At 32.4% G+C, this 17,767-nt stretch overlaps 1 protein-coding gene across 1 annotated transcript; it reads right to left on the bottom strand.

The window, feature by feature from the left end:
* Window positions 1-2,760: 2,760 nt before the first annotated feature.
* LOC127735534 (putative uncharacterized protein DDB_G0286901) lies at window positions 2,761-15,591 on the bottom strand. The gene is made up of 2 exons (XM_052245744.1): window positions 14,052-15,591; window positions 2,761-2,804 (listed from the first exon to the last, which is right to left on the bottom strand). Coding segments are annotated over exons 1-2 (1,338 nt in total). The 5' UTR covers window positions 15,388-15,591; the 3' UTR covers window positions 2,761-2,802.
* Window positions 15,592-17,767: the final 2,176 nt, after the last annotated feature.

Below are 17,767 nucleotides of genomic sequence, written 5' to 3' on the forward strand. Positions count from 1 at the left end.
CTCTTTTTTTTCTATACATTACAATTATAATTCAAGCAATTATTTATAGAAAGAAACACATCTCGATTTACCTATCCTCAACGTTACTTCATGTTTGCAATGTACATAATTCAAATAATGTATATAATAGTGTCGTCTGAGTGTTTTTCTCTATATGTTGCACTTTGTAAATACAGCTGTTTCACAAACCATGCCTCTTTTGGGGAGATATATAATTTTCATAAATATTTTGTTTTATTTACCTACTGGTTCCCGGATATGATCTTTGTGTTTCATCTCATAGAGACACAACTTCGGAATTTTACCAGTATAAATGCACACGGATAGCGCCCAAATTGAATTCTGAGGAAGACCCAATATGAAGTGAGGGGTAGTACAGAATTTATGTACAAGTTTAAACTCTTAGAAATTCGCGGCATATAAATGTTGAAAACATGCCGCTCAACACTATGTTTTGACCTTTAAAAAATTAGTAGTGCATATGAACTTTCCATTCTAAAATATATTTTTTTACGAAACTTCATAGTAAACGTGGCACTGTTTTAGCCTTAAAAGGAGTTCCTATGGAAAATTACATTGTTTATATTTACGGAAGTGCAAACTATAAGTATCTTTATAAAGTAGTCGAGCATGTACAAATCAATAATTCATCAACAAGTTAAACTTCTGCCCCACTATGAAGTTTAACCACATGCTTTGAAAATTGAATTATTTTTATGATAATATCATAACGTTGAGGATAACGTAGCCAAAGACAAAATATGTTCAATGGATTGTTTTCATTTTTGTTTTGAAATGGTAAGATGTAATACACTACTAGTAATGCTTTGCCTCTTCAATTCAAACTTCCAAACAACATTATATAATATTAATTTTACTTTACTTTTCAAAATTGCGACTGTAATTACATACATGAGTCAGTGCTTTAAAGAATCTGCAGAATAGCATACCAAGCCTATCTAGACTGATCAGTTAATCTTAATCTGACAGTATTGTACAACCAGTGATCAATGAGGAAATGTTGAGTATTCCTTATATATTTGAGATTCCTCAAAAATCATCAAGCATTAAATGTTCTTTTAGGCTCCGTGTTGAAGACCGTACTTTGACCTATTATGGTTTACTTTTATAAATTTTGACTTGGATGGAGAGTTGTTTCATTGGCACTCATACCACATCTTCTTATATCTATTTCACCACATTTTGCGTTCACTGTAATTATTATAACTAAGGTCGTATAAAATATGTTATGTTCTGTTTGGCTGTTGTCTCTTTAACTTACAAAGTTGTCAAATATGATCATTTAAATCTAATATAACTAATATTGAAATTTCGATTAACCAATGATTTTCGACACGTATGACGAAATGATGATTATCTAAAAGACAAAATACTGTGAACCCTCTTTCCAGAGCCAGAAGTGTATGAATATTAATCTTTTCCCTTTTTAATAAGTTTTCATCCATACCTTTTAAAGTAATTTATTAGATTCCGGCTGTAAAATATTTCTGTAACATATCCACCATGACGCCACGACTTTGTATGATATGATGTTTATTTTAAATTTACAAATGGAATAATGTACAAAAATGTTAGTAATAATTTACAAAGAAACAGATCTTAGTTCGCACGACACGCTTCTGGAACCTTCATCAGATACATTCGTGACCAAATAGCTAGGTGCAGAATACATATACCCTTTTGTTTATCAAAACTATAAAAAAAAAAAAAAAGGCAAAAAAAACAAATACAAATAATAAATATGCTTGTTTAATGAGTTTTTTTTTTTCTTGACTTGAATTGAGATTTGCTTGAATACATTGTTTTAACGTTGTTACGGAAAGCACATGCAGTGATAGATGTTGTATTTTGTACGGAAATAAAAGATAACTTTTGAAATGCCTCAATCAGTCACAATTTTGGATCGTACAATAACACTCAATGTAGTATCCAATACACAATTACTTAAAACTGTAGTGTGATAATTGTCAACTCAATGAAATATACATTACAGGATAGATATTCCTTATTAACCTAGTTCGTATAACACATATTGACATATACCTGTCCTTCAAATTTTGAAGTACCTTTCTTCAAATTATTGCGTTCGGTCTTTCAGTTATTTGATGATTTTTTATTTCTAAAAGTGGCTGATGGTTTATAAGGAAAGCATTTATGTCTCTATATGAGAAGTTGTGCATTGTCACCCAGCAAAAAGTTGTTTTTGAATTGATTGATGGTCTTCTCTGACATGTTAAAACAGAAACTACATTTAGCCTTAAGCTGCTTTAAACGGTACTCTGTGGCTTATTCACCTAAACACATGATTACGAATCAGTGGTTTCAGTAACTGTGAGTTATACATTAAATCCAAACCAATGTACAGACGTATCTGATAAACAGTTTAATGATTAGCGGCCAAAAGTTTATAATCATCGTAATAATTGAATAATGAAATAAAGTGGATGCAATCGGAAAAGGTATTGGACAGATAATGCACGCAATTTGTACAATTTTAAAAAATTGTTTCACATTTGTCACGTTTAGGTCATTTATAGCTTATTTTTCTATATGGATTTTGTTCATTGTTAAGCCGTTCGTTATCCTATAATCACAAATATATACATTGAGTCTCTGATTGATAATTGTCTCATTGAAAGTCATATCACATCTTATTTTTATATTTTTTACAAAATATGATACCAAAAAATTAAATTTATTTAAATGAAAAAAAAATATGCTACTCATTAAATCAGCAACAAGATGGAAGAAACTTCAGTTGTCTTGATGATTTCCGCTTTTTCCTGAAAGTAAAAATGATAAAACTATACCAAATAGACATATCTAGACAGGAAAATATTCAATTTTGGTTTAAAATGTCAAATTTGGTATCAAATAATGGCCTAATTTATGCTGATTCCGAAAATATATGCTTTTTATATACTTTTGCTAAAATAAGGGAGATGAATAGTTACTTCCGGTTACAAAATGCTACTTCCGGTTACATTGGAACCACACTTTACACTGATTCCAAAAATATAAAGTTGTAGTAACTTGTACATGAAAATAATGCAAAGATAGCTACTTCCTGTTTACAAAAGGTCACTTTCGGTTGACCTTTTTGAAGGTCATATATCTGTTACCCAATGTAAAAGACCCTTTGACTTTAACTTGAACCAATAAGAAGTTAGAGCAAAGGTCAAAATCTAGAACGTCAAATCAAACTTTGACCTTGACCCCAATTTTAAGGTCATAAAACAAGGACCTCAAATCAAAAGACCCCAGGTCTTTACTTTATATGGTTAATGAATTATGTCACCATATAGCTAATTTTAAATATAAGAGGGGAAAAAACTTTTCAAACAAAATTTATGTGTAACGATTTGTTGCAACTGTTCTGTAAAAATGTTTTGTCGATATCTTATATTTTTTCTGATAATAAGTGATAACAAGCCAAAATCAAAATTTGTGACATGACCTTGACCTTTAACCTTGACCTAATTTTCATTTTGGTGGACCAAAGACCTCAAATCGAAATACCCTAGGTCTGTATGACTTCTGGTTTATGAGTATCTATCACATTTCACTTATGTTAAACACATAAGGGGGAAAAACTCTCATATGGAATCTCCGTAACGCTTTGGTCAAAATTAAACGTAACATTCTGAGGATATAACGAGCAATTTGGAAAAATAAATTTGTCGATTTCATTTACGGTTGCAAAGGAGTAGTCATAACAAGAAAAACAGTGTTAGGTTAAAAAGGGTCAGTTTCAAAAGCATATAAACTGTACGATATCATATACAAAAAAAATCTAAGCGACATCTTTTGAAACAATAATACAGCGCAAGAAAAAAATTAGGCAAAAGAAAAAAAAAAATTAAAAACCCATTGTTCAGAGAACAATTTAAGGTCTTTCCACATCAATTTTCTGAATTATTGATGAAAAGCTACTCCCGGTTTACTCAACGGTTCCATTGGCGTCCAAGCATAGGTTTCTTCATATTGATTCAAAAAAATATGCTTCTATATATTTTTGCCTGGAAAAAGGGGGATAATTGTCAACTTCCGGTTTTAAAAAAGTCACATCCGGTCTCACATGATAGCTATATTCACACTGATTCCAAAAATATATAGTTTCTATAAACTTTTACATGTAATAAAGGAGTTATTATGTACTTCCGGTTTATGGAAGGTTACTTCCGGTTTGAAATGATAGGTTTATATAAACGTATTTAAAAAATATATAGTTTATATGTATTTTTCCATGAAATAAGTGCAAAAAAAGCTATTTCCGGTTTACTCAAGGTCATTTCCGGTTTACATTTTTCAAGGTCATAAGTTACCCAACATTTTGCAAAGGCCCTATGGCTTTATCATGTACCAAGTTGGAGTGATAATCAATTAACCCTTAAATGTTATCATTTCAGGGACAATAACTCCTATAAGATGTCGTTGAATTGTTTTAGACCAATGTATTATATCTTCATCACAATGAGGCAAACATTTTGCACTAGTTTTTTTTCTATATATCTTCAAAAGTGACTGAGGAGATCATTAAACAAGAAAAAGTCCAAATTTAGAATATGACCTTGACCTTTGACCTAGACCCCAATTTCATTTTAGCGAACCACGGAGCCCAAATCAATATACCTTAGATGTATATCACTTGCCATTCATGCTATACATTAATGTATCACTTATGTCAAATACAGAAGGGAAATAACTCTAATAAGGAGTCTTCGTATCGCTTCGGTCAAAACTGGACAAAAAGTCCTGAGGATATATACTATTGTCTGAAATTAGGGAATTTTTTGCAACTTCCAGTTTAAAAAATATCACTACGGCCTTAAATGATAGCGTGCTACGCACTGATTCCAAAATTATATGGTTTCTATCTACTTTTATTTCAAATAAGGGAGAAAATTTGCTACTTCCTGTTTACAGAAGGTGACTTCCGGTGTCAATGAAAGGTTATCTTTTGCTGATTCTAAACATGCATAGTTTCTATGTATTTTTCCCTTCAATCAGTGCAAAATTAGCTACTTCCGGTTAGCACAAGGTCACTTCCGGTTGATATTTTTCAAGGTCATGTGTCACCAAACCCTTTGCCAAAGACAGTATGGCTTTATTATGTATCAAAATGAAGTTATATTACCATTTATTTGTCTAAACAACCCAAACATTTAACATTAGTTCTATTGTATCTAGTTTTTATATAAGATAAGATGAACACACAAACAAAAGGCAAAAATTAGAAAATGACCTTGATCTTTGACCTTGACACTATTTTCTTTCTGATGGACCAAGGACCTCAAATCAGGATACCGTAGGTCTCTATCACTTACGGTTCATACGTTCTATTTAGATACCACTTATGGGAAATACAAAAGGGGAAATAACTCTCATATGGACTCTCAGTATCGCTTCGGTTAAAATTGACCGAAGAATACTGAGGATTAAACGAGCCATTTGGAAAAGTATATTTGTCGATTTCTTTTACGGTTGCGAAGGAGATGCATACACAAAAAAGCAGTGTTTGGGAAGATAAGTCTTACAAAAAATATTGTTCGGTTAAACAGGGTCGAAATTAAAAGCGCATAAACTGTACGATAATATATACCAAATATTTACGCAACATGTTGCGAAACAAAAATTACAAGCAAAAACAAAATTTGGCGGAAGAAAAAAAAATAATAATCAGAACAAATACAATAGGTCTTTTCACAGAAAAGTGGAAAGACCTAATAATAATAATCAGCAGAAAATCAATAGGTCTTTCCACAGGAAAGTGGAAAGACCTAAAAATCAGAACAAAATCAAAAAGTCTTTCCACGGAAAAATAGAAAGACCTAATAATCAGAACAAAAGCAAAAGGTCTTTCCACGAAAAGTGGAAAGACTTAACTAATTTGAAAGAGAGGCGAAGGATACCAAAGGAACATTAAAACTCACAAGTCGAAAATAAACTGACAACGCCATGGCAAAAAAGACAAACAAATAACAGTGCACAAAACACAACATAGAAAACCAAAGACTGATCAAGACGAACCGCACTTAAAACTGGGAGTGATCTCAGGTGCTCCGGAAGGGTAAGCAGATCCTGTTCCACATGTTGCACCCGTCATGTTGCTTATGTTAGTACAAACCTGGTGATAAGTCTTATTCGGTGAAAAGGGGACGGGATTGAAGTTACGACAATTGGAACATCTGTTCCATCAACAAAAAGTAGCAAAGTAGAATTTTTGAGTTTGTATATTGCTTGGATTGCGTCAGTTTCCTTGTCTTTATTCTGATGTTTTTATTTTAGGGTAGGGACTTTATATTGTATTTACTATACAAGTTTTTGGATTTTTTAAGTATCTACATCTGATTCACACCCTAGAGAATGTAGTTTTACAATATCTCTGAAACCTAGTTTTGAATATATATCTCAGTTGATTTTAGAGATACAACTGACACTAGAAGGTCTGATTCATACCTTGATCTTTTCCTAGATATTGTCACAAACAAAACTGAATATTTCAACTTTACAATTTTCAACTTCACATTTGTTCGCAGATTCATACCGTCTGCTTCATCGTGTGGTGTTTACATATCTCAATTAACAAGTTATGCTTGTGCATGTTCACACTATACGAATTTCATTAACCGGAGTGTTCTCCTTACACTAAAACTGCTCGAAGTAATAAGTTATGAGGAAGCACACTTTAGTACATACGATTTACGGTCACTGGCATGAATTGGATGACCGATACAATGTGTCTTTGTCTCAAATCACTAGCGACACCTTTTCGTGGTCCTACATCTTTCGATACCAGAACAGTGTTTTTATTTTTTTAATTTTACCGATTGTGTACTTTTTCCGATTGTGTACTTTTTCCGGTTGTGACATTTTAACTGAATGTAGATTTGCATACACAGTAGGAGACGCTTATCCTGTCGACGCACCTGGTTCATGCGATTAAATCAGATTTTGTTTTACATTGATTTGTATTTTTCTTGATCGATTTATGAAATTTGAACATCAATAAACTACTGTTTTTTTTTATTTGAAAGCTGGTAAGATATAAGTAAAGAACTAAGAATTACGTTTCCATTTCCTCGAACATTTGACAGACGTAAAAAAAAAATTGTTAGGATACTAATATAATGGTAATTAATGTTGCAATGGATGCTGCATTTATTTACTTAATGTCAATGTATATGGAACAAAGGTCTATCAAACTCACTTAAAATTATAAAAAAAAATATATTTAAGATTGAATTGAAATCGTAATCGATTATATAGATGACCCTGAAATTAAAAAAAGGTCATCATAAGATCACTGAAACAATTTTGTTCAACTCTTAGATTAAGCCTCAAACTAAAACTGCATTGTTTCTTGAAAGCAGCAAGAAAAGCATCTGTGAAACGAAACAACAAACTGGAAAGAAACAACAAACTCAGACTGGTGGATCGGAGTTAATTAATATCTGGGTATGCTTACATGTCATCCTATGAAAATGGTTAAGCTAAAATCTTAGAATATGAATAAATGTCTTTTAAATGCACAACTGGGTTCATATTGATATCAAATAAACATGCTACTGTTCTTAAAATGAAAGGTAAAATTTAACGGTAGGCAAAATCATTCATCATTCAATAAATATATATACTATGCCCGATGTTTATCTGGAAGAATACATGATCAGCAGATAAAGTACTTCAATTGAGTTAGATTTCAATAATTGGGGGCATTAAAATTCATATTATCGAGATAAAAGGATTGTCGAGAGCTCACAAAATGTTGATATGGTTGTCCTAAGTCAGAACCTCATGTATGGCATGGTATTGGTTGCAAAAATTTGATATTTTTCATTTAAATGCAATATTTCTTATTCAGTTGGTATATTTCTTCATTTAAATGCCAAATTTTTTTATTTGAATGGTATATTTTTTCATTTAAATGCAATATTTTTTATTCAAATGGTATAATTTTTCATTCAAATGGTTTAATTTTTCATTCAAATGGTATAATTTTCATTCAAATGCAATAGTTTTTATTCAATTGGTATAAAATGTCATTTGAATGCAATATTTTTTTTTTCAATTGGTATAGTAGTTTTTTATTTATATGCAATAATTGCATTATGGGAAATTCTTTGACGTCATAAGGTCAAATTTGCAACAACGTTTGTGATTGGTCGGAAATTGTTTCGATTTCTCCACTTTCTTTAGAAACATGGGTGACCAAGAATTAAAAAACGCGTCAGAATATCGCCCCTCTAACTAAATCTAACGTTCGTGCGAGTCCTGCACTGGCTGTTAAAATCTTGTGGTCATAACTAGTATTTCTATTGCAAAATTTCGATGGTCAAAACGTTCGGTCCACTTTTCAAAAACCGTTTCATTGTATATGGATTTGTATGCAAGTATATCGTTTTTTTTAAATAGATTAGACACCGTTGGTTTTCCCGTTTGAATGGTTTTACACTACTAATTTTTTGGGGGCCCTTTATAGCTTGCTGTTCGGTTTGAGCCAAGGCTCCGTGTTGAAGACAACACGTTGACTTTTAATGGTTTACATTTACAAATTATGACTTGGATGGAGAGTTGTCTCATCGGCACTCATACCACATCTTCTTATATCTATATACAACGTAAACCAGACGTTTCTCAGACTGTTTTCTTTTTTTAATAAATCCTTTGCCGCGCGTTGTGTACTGATTGATAACTCAGGCTGGGAGAACAAGATTTATTTCAGTACAAGTTGTAATTAGGTTTGAGCAAACTTCCAGTAATTGCAAATACTCTTATGTCGGTGCTTTGTGTCTATTGTCTTAATGTTAGTTGTTTTGTGTGTCTCGTACCGATCGTTTGCTGATTTGTGCAGGTTGTTATTTTATTGTACTGTTACACCACTGTCCCAGCTTCGGGATGGGTTGCTCACAAACATGTTGTTGTACTGTTACACCGCTGTCTCATATTAGGGGGAGGATTGGGATCCCGCTAACATGTTTAACCCCGCCACATTCTGTATGTATATGCTTGTCCCAAGTTAGGAGCCTGTAATTCAGTGGTTGCCGTTTGTTGCTTTGTTATACATATTTGTGTTTCGTTCATTTTTTTGTACATTAATTCGGCCGTTAGTTTTCTCGATTGAATTGTTTTACATTTTTGATTTCGGGGCCTTTTATAGCTGACTATGCGGTGTAGGCTTTGCTTATTGTCGAAGGCCGTACGGTGACTTATAGCTGTTGATTTCTGTGTCATTTGATCTCTTGTGGAGAGTTGTCTCATTTGCAATCATACCACATCTTCGTTTTTATATCCACCCTGCCATATTCTTTATTTGCCTGTCCCAGGGATGGAGCCTGTAGTTTAGTGGTTGTCGTTGGTTCCTGTCTTGACTCATATTTGATATTTTGTAAATTGTTTTGTTATGTATAATTAGGCTGTTAGTTATTTCGTTTGAATTGTTCACACTTTTCATATCGGGCCTTTTATAGACGACTTTACAGTTTCAGGTTTTTGTCATTGTTGAAGGCCTTACGATTGTCTACAAAAAGCATTTGTCTACATGACGGCAAAAAGCTCTACAGAGCTTATGTTTGTAGTATTTCATGTAACCCGACTTAAAATAAATTTTTCTTATCTTATCTTATCTTATCTATAATTGCTTACATCCACTTCATATTTGAACTCCGGTGGATAGTTGCCTTATTAGCAATTATATTCCATCTCTTCATTTTTATATTATATACGTGACTTCTAAACTCGTGTTTTCCTGAACAAGCATGAAATAATTTTCACTGGGCGTTAAACTTAGCAACAAACAATCAATCAATCTAAACTTGTGTTAAATAAGAGGAAAACAATTTGATATTTATTTATTTGTTGGGGTGGGGGACAGAAGGATTTCATAAATGAATATGGTTGCCTGGTAAGAGCTGAAAAATAGGCATGATTAGCGACAGATTGAAATGAATAATAATGCCCTCTCTTCCCTTCCCGATCCTTCTTCTATAAATTCAAACTGACCACCACGGAATAGCCCAATAGTGTTGAAAGTAGCGTTAAACACCAATCAATCAAAATCCCTTCCCTAGAATATCAAATAATCGTCCCTTAACTGTTATTGTCCGTGTAGTTCTTATATTTATCCAGCTTATCGTCCTACAGGGATGTCCTACTAAGGCCGTCATACCATAAAAACGTTTATAAAACAGCTCACATTCTAATATATCTGCATTCATAAAGTTTATTAATTTCATTTAGACCAAACGACGCCATGTTTGTTATGTGCCTCTGCCGTCAACCTATCAAAAAAGAAGAGGTGGAAGAGAGCCAGAAGATGCAAAAAAAAAAACCAGAAATGGACTTCTTCTGGCTCACTTCCGAAGAACCAAAAAAAAACGCGCCCCATTGAAATGTTTTATAAACGCCTTGCCCCTACCCTTTTTTCCAAAAAAAATGGCATTATTAAATATATAAACATATATATAATCATCAAAATTAAAATGCTATTGTATTTTTATAAGACCTACTTTATTACATGACCTGGGACTAATGACATCTATCTATAAGTCCTAGCATACATTAATTATTATAATATGAATATGTTTCTTGTTTTAATAACCACATATGATGATATGCATGAGTCACCATTTATCAGGACATGAATTGGGAATTGAGAGGATAAGGGACGACATCAGAAAATCAATGAAGGATAAAAAACTTAATTCAAATAGTTTTTGTTTGTTTTTTTTTTTGGGGGGGGGGGGAGGGGGGGGGGGTCAAAATTGCTGCAAGTTTTGTTTAAGTAACATCGATTTTATATATATCCTTATTGGTCAATCATTTTTCCCAAATTAAGTTAAGAGGGGGGGGGGGGGGGGGTAGGGGGTCAGTGAAAAAAACTATATGAATTAAGTTTTTTTTTATCCTACATTGAACTTTTGATGTCGTCCCTAATGTGCAAAAAAATAGATAAGGGGCGGGACCAAACCTATAGATAACATAATAAAGAAATAATGAAATACAGAATACGTTGATTGACTTTTGGTTGCCTTATGTCCAGTGGCAAATATGTCACGCATGTTTAGGACAAATATAATAGAGATCAAAGGATAAAGAATAGAGTGAAATGGTAAAAACTAAAAGATATAGAATTATAGAAACGATCTTTGATCTGAAACCCCTACCCTCACACACACACCATAACCATTACTGCCAATACTCGCATATATACATCTCTATACAAATATCTAAATTTGAACCTACTCCCCCCTCCCCGCCCCCCCCCCTCTAGACACCGAGGTTTTGGATCCGCCCCTGTTAAATGTGTCTAATTATATACATTTTGTACGGGTCTAGATAATAGCTAAACGTACAATCATATAATTTGTTGGATACCTAATTATATTATATAATGTGTCACAAAATAAACTTGTATACCCCTTCCCAATGCAGTATTGAAAAGTAAATCATTTAAAAGTCCTGAAGATAAAATATGTTTTGAAATATGTCCTGCATACTTATTTATGCAAAGACATATAGTAATTATTGAACTACTGTGGGGCTTGAAAAAAATCTATTTAAGGTATTCGGAGACGAGAACAGTAAAAAAAAAAAGCTCAGCAACGAATCCTAAATGTAAAATGATTTGCAGCATAGGACATGAGAGCACATATTATAGATAGTATTAAATATGAAGTTCACGCCTCATATAGTGAAGTCCTATGTCATAGGACTATTGTTGTAACATGGGTTAGTAACTGGTTCCAATTTATCCTGAATTGTCTTTATTAAAGAATTAGTTCCGGAGTATAACAGCTTATGTCTCTACTTATGGGTTTCTGGTTCTGCTGTCGTTATTAGGTGATTTTTTTTCTACATGTAGTAAAAAAGAGGGGGCTTAGTCCAAATAATTGTAACGTCCTGGATGCTTTTTATTCTATTTTCATGTGTGCCTTCCTGCAACGTCTCTGGGGATCAAGAAAAGTAAAAAATGATATAGCACTAAAGAACGTCATGATTACATGTATCTGGACTTAGAAGGGGGAAGGGGGGTGGGTGGGGGGCTAGCTATGTATTTTTTTTTTATTTCAATGTGTAGACTGTAGGAAAGTTTCTTCAGAAAAGGTTTTCATTGGAGGTTTTTTGCCATGCACGCAGGCATCTGTTTCTATCCATGAACAAGTTGTGTGTCAAATTATTTATTGTTACTTGTCACTCGCATTTTTTGCTCGTCCTGGCCATTATTGGCATTAACAGCCAGTGCACGAACTCGCACGAACTCCAAATTTAGTTAGAGGGGTGATATTCTGACGCGTTTTTTTAATTCTTGGTTACTCAAGTTTAGAAAGAAAGGGGAGAAATCCAAATAATTTCCGACCAATCACAAACGTTGTTGCAAATTTGACCTTATGACGTCAAAGAATTTCCCATAATGCAATTATTGCATATAAATAAAAAACTACTATACCAATTGAATAAAAAATATTGCATTTGAACGAAAATTATACCATTTGAATGAAAAATTGTACCATTTGAATGAAAAATTATACCATTTGAATGAAAAAGTATACCATCTGAATAAAAAATATTGCATTTAAATGTAAAAATATACCATTCAAATAAAAAAATATTGCATTTAAATGAAGAAATATACCAACTGAATAAGAAATATTGCATTTAAATGAAAAATATCAAATTTTTGCAACCAATACCATGCCATACTCATGATTGTTCATCTTTTGTATTACTAAGAAACATTTCGAGTGTTTTTTAAATGGTTTTCTATTTAAACTTTAGCACATATTTGTTCTTGTTTAATTGCTTGTTGTTAATTTTTTTATTATGAATTTATTTGCGTTTTCTGACTTCTCGGAATAAAAAAAAACAATATTTAAAACGTTAGGAACTTATATATCTATTATAATTATTATTTATATGATGCAATAAAATTGATACCGTATATGTTATTATATCATATATTTCAGAAAAGAATTAAAACTTATGATTTTGAATCTGAAAATAGAAATAACTTGACCCTTGTGATGTTATTAAAATATGTTACTTTAATATGTCGTTTTGTTTAGTTAATTATCCGCACCCTATATTTTGCAACTGTAAACTTTCAATGTTTATGTTATAGCAATCGTGCATATCGAGTATATTTCCAGCTGATAAGGTATCCTATGTGTGGCGTTTCCTATCATAATTTTCTCAAATGTTGGCTACTTTCAAGAAACTATTGAACTAAGGGTTCTAATAGAAAAATTGCACCCTTGGCTTGTTAAGTTGTTTGTGATAAGATAAAAAAAACAAAACAAAAAAATGGAAGTACCAACTTGATAAAATGTTGTTTTCATTTTGAAGTTATTTCTTCATAAATATTTATTAGACACCACCATTATTTGACCGTTATGAAAAATCTGTGCAACAAATACAATTTCTTTCTTTATAGTACCGGTATTGCTTAATGTGGACTATGACCCCGCTACATTCTTTATGTGTCTGTCAGAAATCAGAAGCCTGTAGTTCAGTGGTTGTCGTTGGATTATGTCTGTCATATTTGTTTTTCGTAAATTGTTTTGTTATAAATTATGCCGTTAGTTTTCTCAATTGAATTGTTTCATGTTTTTCATGTCGGGGCCTTAAAGAGTCGACTATACGGTATGAGTTTTTTCTCATTGTTGAAAGTCAAATTGTTGGATATAATAATTTACATCCATTTAATTTGAACTTTGGTGCATAATTGTCTCATTAGCAATCATACCACATCTCCTTATTTTAATTTTGTTTGTCTTTTCATCTTTTTTTCTATTAGCCATGTTGTTGTCTGTCTTTATTCGACTTATGCATTGGTATGTTTAAACAAGATGTTGCAAAGTTGACAATAGAATAGAAATTATAAGACAACATTGACTATCGCTTATTTTATTCTTGTATTGTCAATTCTACATCATTTGTTTTAAACATGATATATTATACTAAGCGAATATCACAAAAAAATCAAAGGAAAAATAAACAAAATAGCGTAAATATTATATACTGATACTTACATGTCCTTGGTACAGGTACATATCTTTCTTTTAAAAGATATGGTGGTGTGCGTTGTCGTAATATTATTTTATGATATAACGGACCACCTGTAAACACAGTACCTGGTGTTAATCGTTTTAAACCCATAGATTGTTGTCTATAATTTCTAGAGGATAAAGATCTCAAATTTGATCTTTTCATCCAATTATTTCGTCGATTATTGCTTGAGCGACGGTTTAATTCTGAAACCACCGAACGTATTTGATTCGAAAGGTTGTTCGTTGTGTTTTTAGAAGCAAATCTTCGTATGAAATCAAGCAGCTCCTGTAAGTTCCATGACGACAATAAATGTACACGTACATTATTTCTACGACGTTGTTGGCGGCCAATATTTGCTCCATTTCGTACTTTGTTTGCGTTTATAAACTGACCAGGGAATTTGACTGCATTTCTGCTTCTCATACTCGTTTGCGGTAGTCTATGATGAGTATTTCTACTAGTGAAACTAGAGTGCTTTGGAGAAAAGCTTGTCCTATTACTACTATTCGTTGACCCTTGTAGTCTGGTTCCTAAATTAGACACCCTTTGTATACTACCGGTGTTCCTTCTTTCAAATGTGCGACCTTGTCTATTTCCTCCCTGACCAATGTTTGCTGAAGCTGAAGATATACTATTTCTTTCAGCAACTAGATTTTTCTTTCTACTGGTGGTTTTATTTTCGATGCGTTTGAATGTTGTACTTACTGTCTGTTTCTGACTATCTTTGTCTACAGTTTGTCTACTTCCTCCACTGCCTTGCGCACCGTTATCAAATGACAATTTATTTGACCTAGATGCAGTTTGTAGATTCTTTTGAATATCATTAACTTTGTAACCTGCAGTGGGCTTATCTAACAGTCCACTTGGTACCCAGGCTTGATGTTTGATACCAGAGGTCCATTTTAGCTTCCAGTCATTGGCATTACCTATGTTTCTGTTAATTGTTAACTTGGCATCGCTATTTATCTTTTCTTTACCAATTATTGTCCGGTCAAGGGCTTTATTCAAAACAAAAGCGTTAGGTTTTTGTTCTTGGTTCAGAGTGTCTATCTGTATTTCCTCAAATGTGTTACTATTAGACTGTGATTGCTTGTTCACAACTCTTCGTGTCTGACTTTCTGATAGGCTGACTTCCTTGTGTAAACCATCTTTTTTATCGACATCTGATTTCTTTTTTGTATCCCGAGGTGATAGATTCTCACCAGAAAGCCAGCTATCGGAACTTTCAAAAATGTTTATTTGTTGCTGACTGCTTAGTATTGAGTCATCGGTTACTTCATTTATCTCTTCCTCAGACAATGTCTTTGCTTTAGACATTTCTGTCTGTTTAAATTGATATAAGCTGTTAGCACTCACAGTTAAACCTGTTGACCCATCTTCGTTGTTTTCGAATAAACTGCCATCATCTTCAAGACTACTCGGTTCTCCTGAATCAAAATCTGACCACTCACTTGACCACTTGAATTCAGAGATACTAGAGTCTGATATATCCTCTTCGGAACGACCGAAAGGTTTAATAGAGTGATCAAAATCTATAATGAGAGTTATAAACAAATGGAAAATATTGTTAAATATAGATGGATTAATGTGTAACGGTGTTATATATTTTTTAACTATTCTGATACTGCGCCCAGTAGAATACAGCACTGTTTATACGAAATGAATGTTTAAAACAAATAAACGATTGAAATATTTAACATGTTTACTATCGGATGCCTTTATTGTATTTTCCACGTGCTTAAGTGATATACAGTTCTGTGAATGTATTTTGTAAAATATGGTTGTTCTTTCTGTATATAAAAGAAATAAGTACAGTTTGTATGTGGTCTACACGAAAGAAAATTGTAGAATCCTTTCTTATAATGTTTCGTGATTTTGACTTTTTACAATTTTGACGTCTATAGGACTGATGGATCTAAGATATGCTAAATATACAGGTCGAATATACCTTTGATTGCTGTTTTGGTAGATATAGGGTCAGATGACTATCAATCATCGTTTTCATCCATTTAGTGAAAAATATCCTTTTCCTGAAATTGTGACCTCATCACAACTTTAAATCAACAGAATTTCCAGAAATACCTACTCAAAAAATATACGCGAATTTCATGTCAGTATTTTAACACAAACATGACTGGCAAATGTGTAAAGGTAGAGAATCAAATAAAAAAAAGGACTACAAAAATCAAGAAAAATGCACATCGAAATAAAAATCAATGTGTTTTTTTTTTTAAGTCGTGAAAATCGAAATTCTAAAATAAAAAAAGGTCAAAAAATCTAATGCGGATTCAATTGTACTAAGATATTTTGATTATGCAATAAAAATCGGAAGAAAAATAAATTAAAGCGCAAAATCTACACTGATGACTGCCATAGAAAACGATTTATAGACAATAGAACCTTACCGATATTTACCTTTTTGTGTTTTCAGAGCAGTTACAGTTACAACAGCAAACAAAATGATAAAGGCCTTCATTTTCCTGAAACGTAAAATTTCATTTCAATGAATAAAATGTTGGGTTTTTTAGTATCTATTATCATCATGATTGTCTTATTTTCCTAGAAAGACGAAAAAATTCAAAATACATAGTACTCTTTAAAAGTAAAGATAAAGTATTTTATTAAGTAAACACTTTTAGAATGTCAGCGTTACAAATAATATCACGAATACAAAATTCAGTGACGAATGAAAAAATCAGATGAAATTAAATACACCTTTACAATCGCTAAAAATTTACGTTAAAAACTGAGCAGTATCAGGACTTCTTAATTAGTTGTTTTTTTTTTTTCTAATTTCTAAATGTCACACTGTTAAATTTCCAACAGATCAAACATAAAACTATTTAAAAGCCGATATTAGAGCGGAAACATTTTATGTCTTTTTTACGTCTATTTTCGTCGAGAAACGATACTTGATAGCACATGCATTTAGAATAACCATGACATTTGTTAACAAAGCATGACAGACAGTGCTTCCGTGCAAATAAAAGTCATTATTTTTCTTCAATAGCTATATGAGTATTGGAGTCTGTTAAATTCAAAAAACGTTAAAAATATAAAAATAAATGAGGCTGTAATAATTCCTATCTAAATATTAGGCAACATAGAAAGGATGATGAAAATCTTCTGTCTTTGTACTGGATACCTAAAATTCATAAAAATCCTTATAACGAACAATACTAGTATTTGGTTTTGAGCGTTCCGTATGAAGGTAAATCTTCGGACGCAGAAAAATTATAAAACATTGCTTTCATTTTTTATAGCACCGAGTCGAATCAGCTTCAGGTGGACTATTAGTTCCCGAGAGTATCATCAGCTCAGTAGTCACAGATCGGCACTGACAGGATTTATATCGACCCTACTCTTCTTAAATTGTCTGTTTATAAATCTGGAAATTATTAAGAAAAACTAAGGTTCTAGCTCTCTCAGGCAAAGTTGATCTGAGATGAATTTGACTATTAAATTAGGTTTCTGTTGGTCATATTGCTCTTCACATCTTTCGGTTCTAATGCATCCTTGGTTTTTACATATTTGGCTTTATCCAGAAACGCGCTTCGTACGCAGAAAAATTATGAATTGTTGTTTTCATTTTCTTAGTATATAGCCAGGTCGTCAAGATGTTCTACTTTGCATCTTTTTAAAGTTCTTACACCATTTTTTCTGCAGTATAAAATGGCCTTCAGAAATATTGAGATGC

This window comes from Mytilus californianus, unplaced genomic scaffold (genome assembly GCF_021869535.1).
Source record: "Mytilus californianus isolate M0D057914Y unplaced genomic scaffold, xbMytCali1.0.p SCAF_3, whole genome shotgun sequence".
Lineage (NCBI taxonomy): Eukaryota > Metazoa > Mollusca > Bivalvia > Mytilida > Mytilidae > Mytilus > Mytilus californianus.

Excerpts from the sequence above, each read along its gene's own strand:
- LOC127735534 (XM_052245744.1), bottom strand. The coding sequence starts at position 15,387 with ATGTCTAAAGCAAAGACATTGTCTGAGGAAGAGATAAATGAAGTAACC.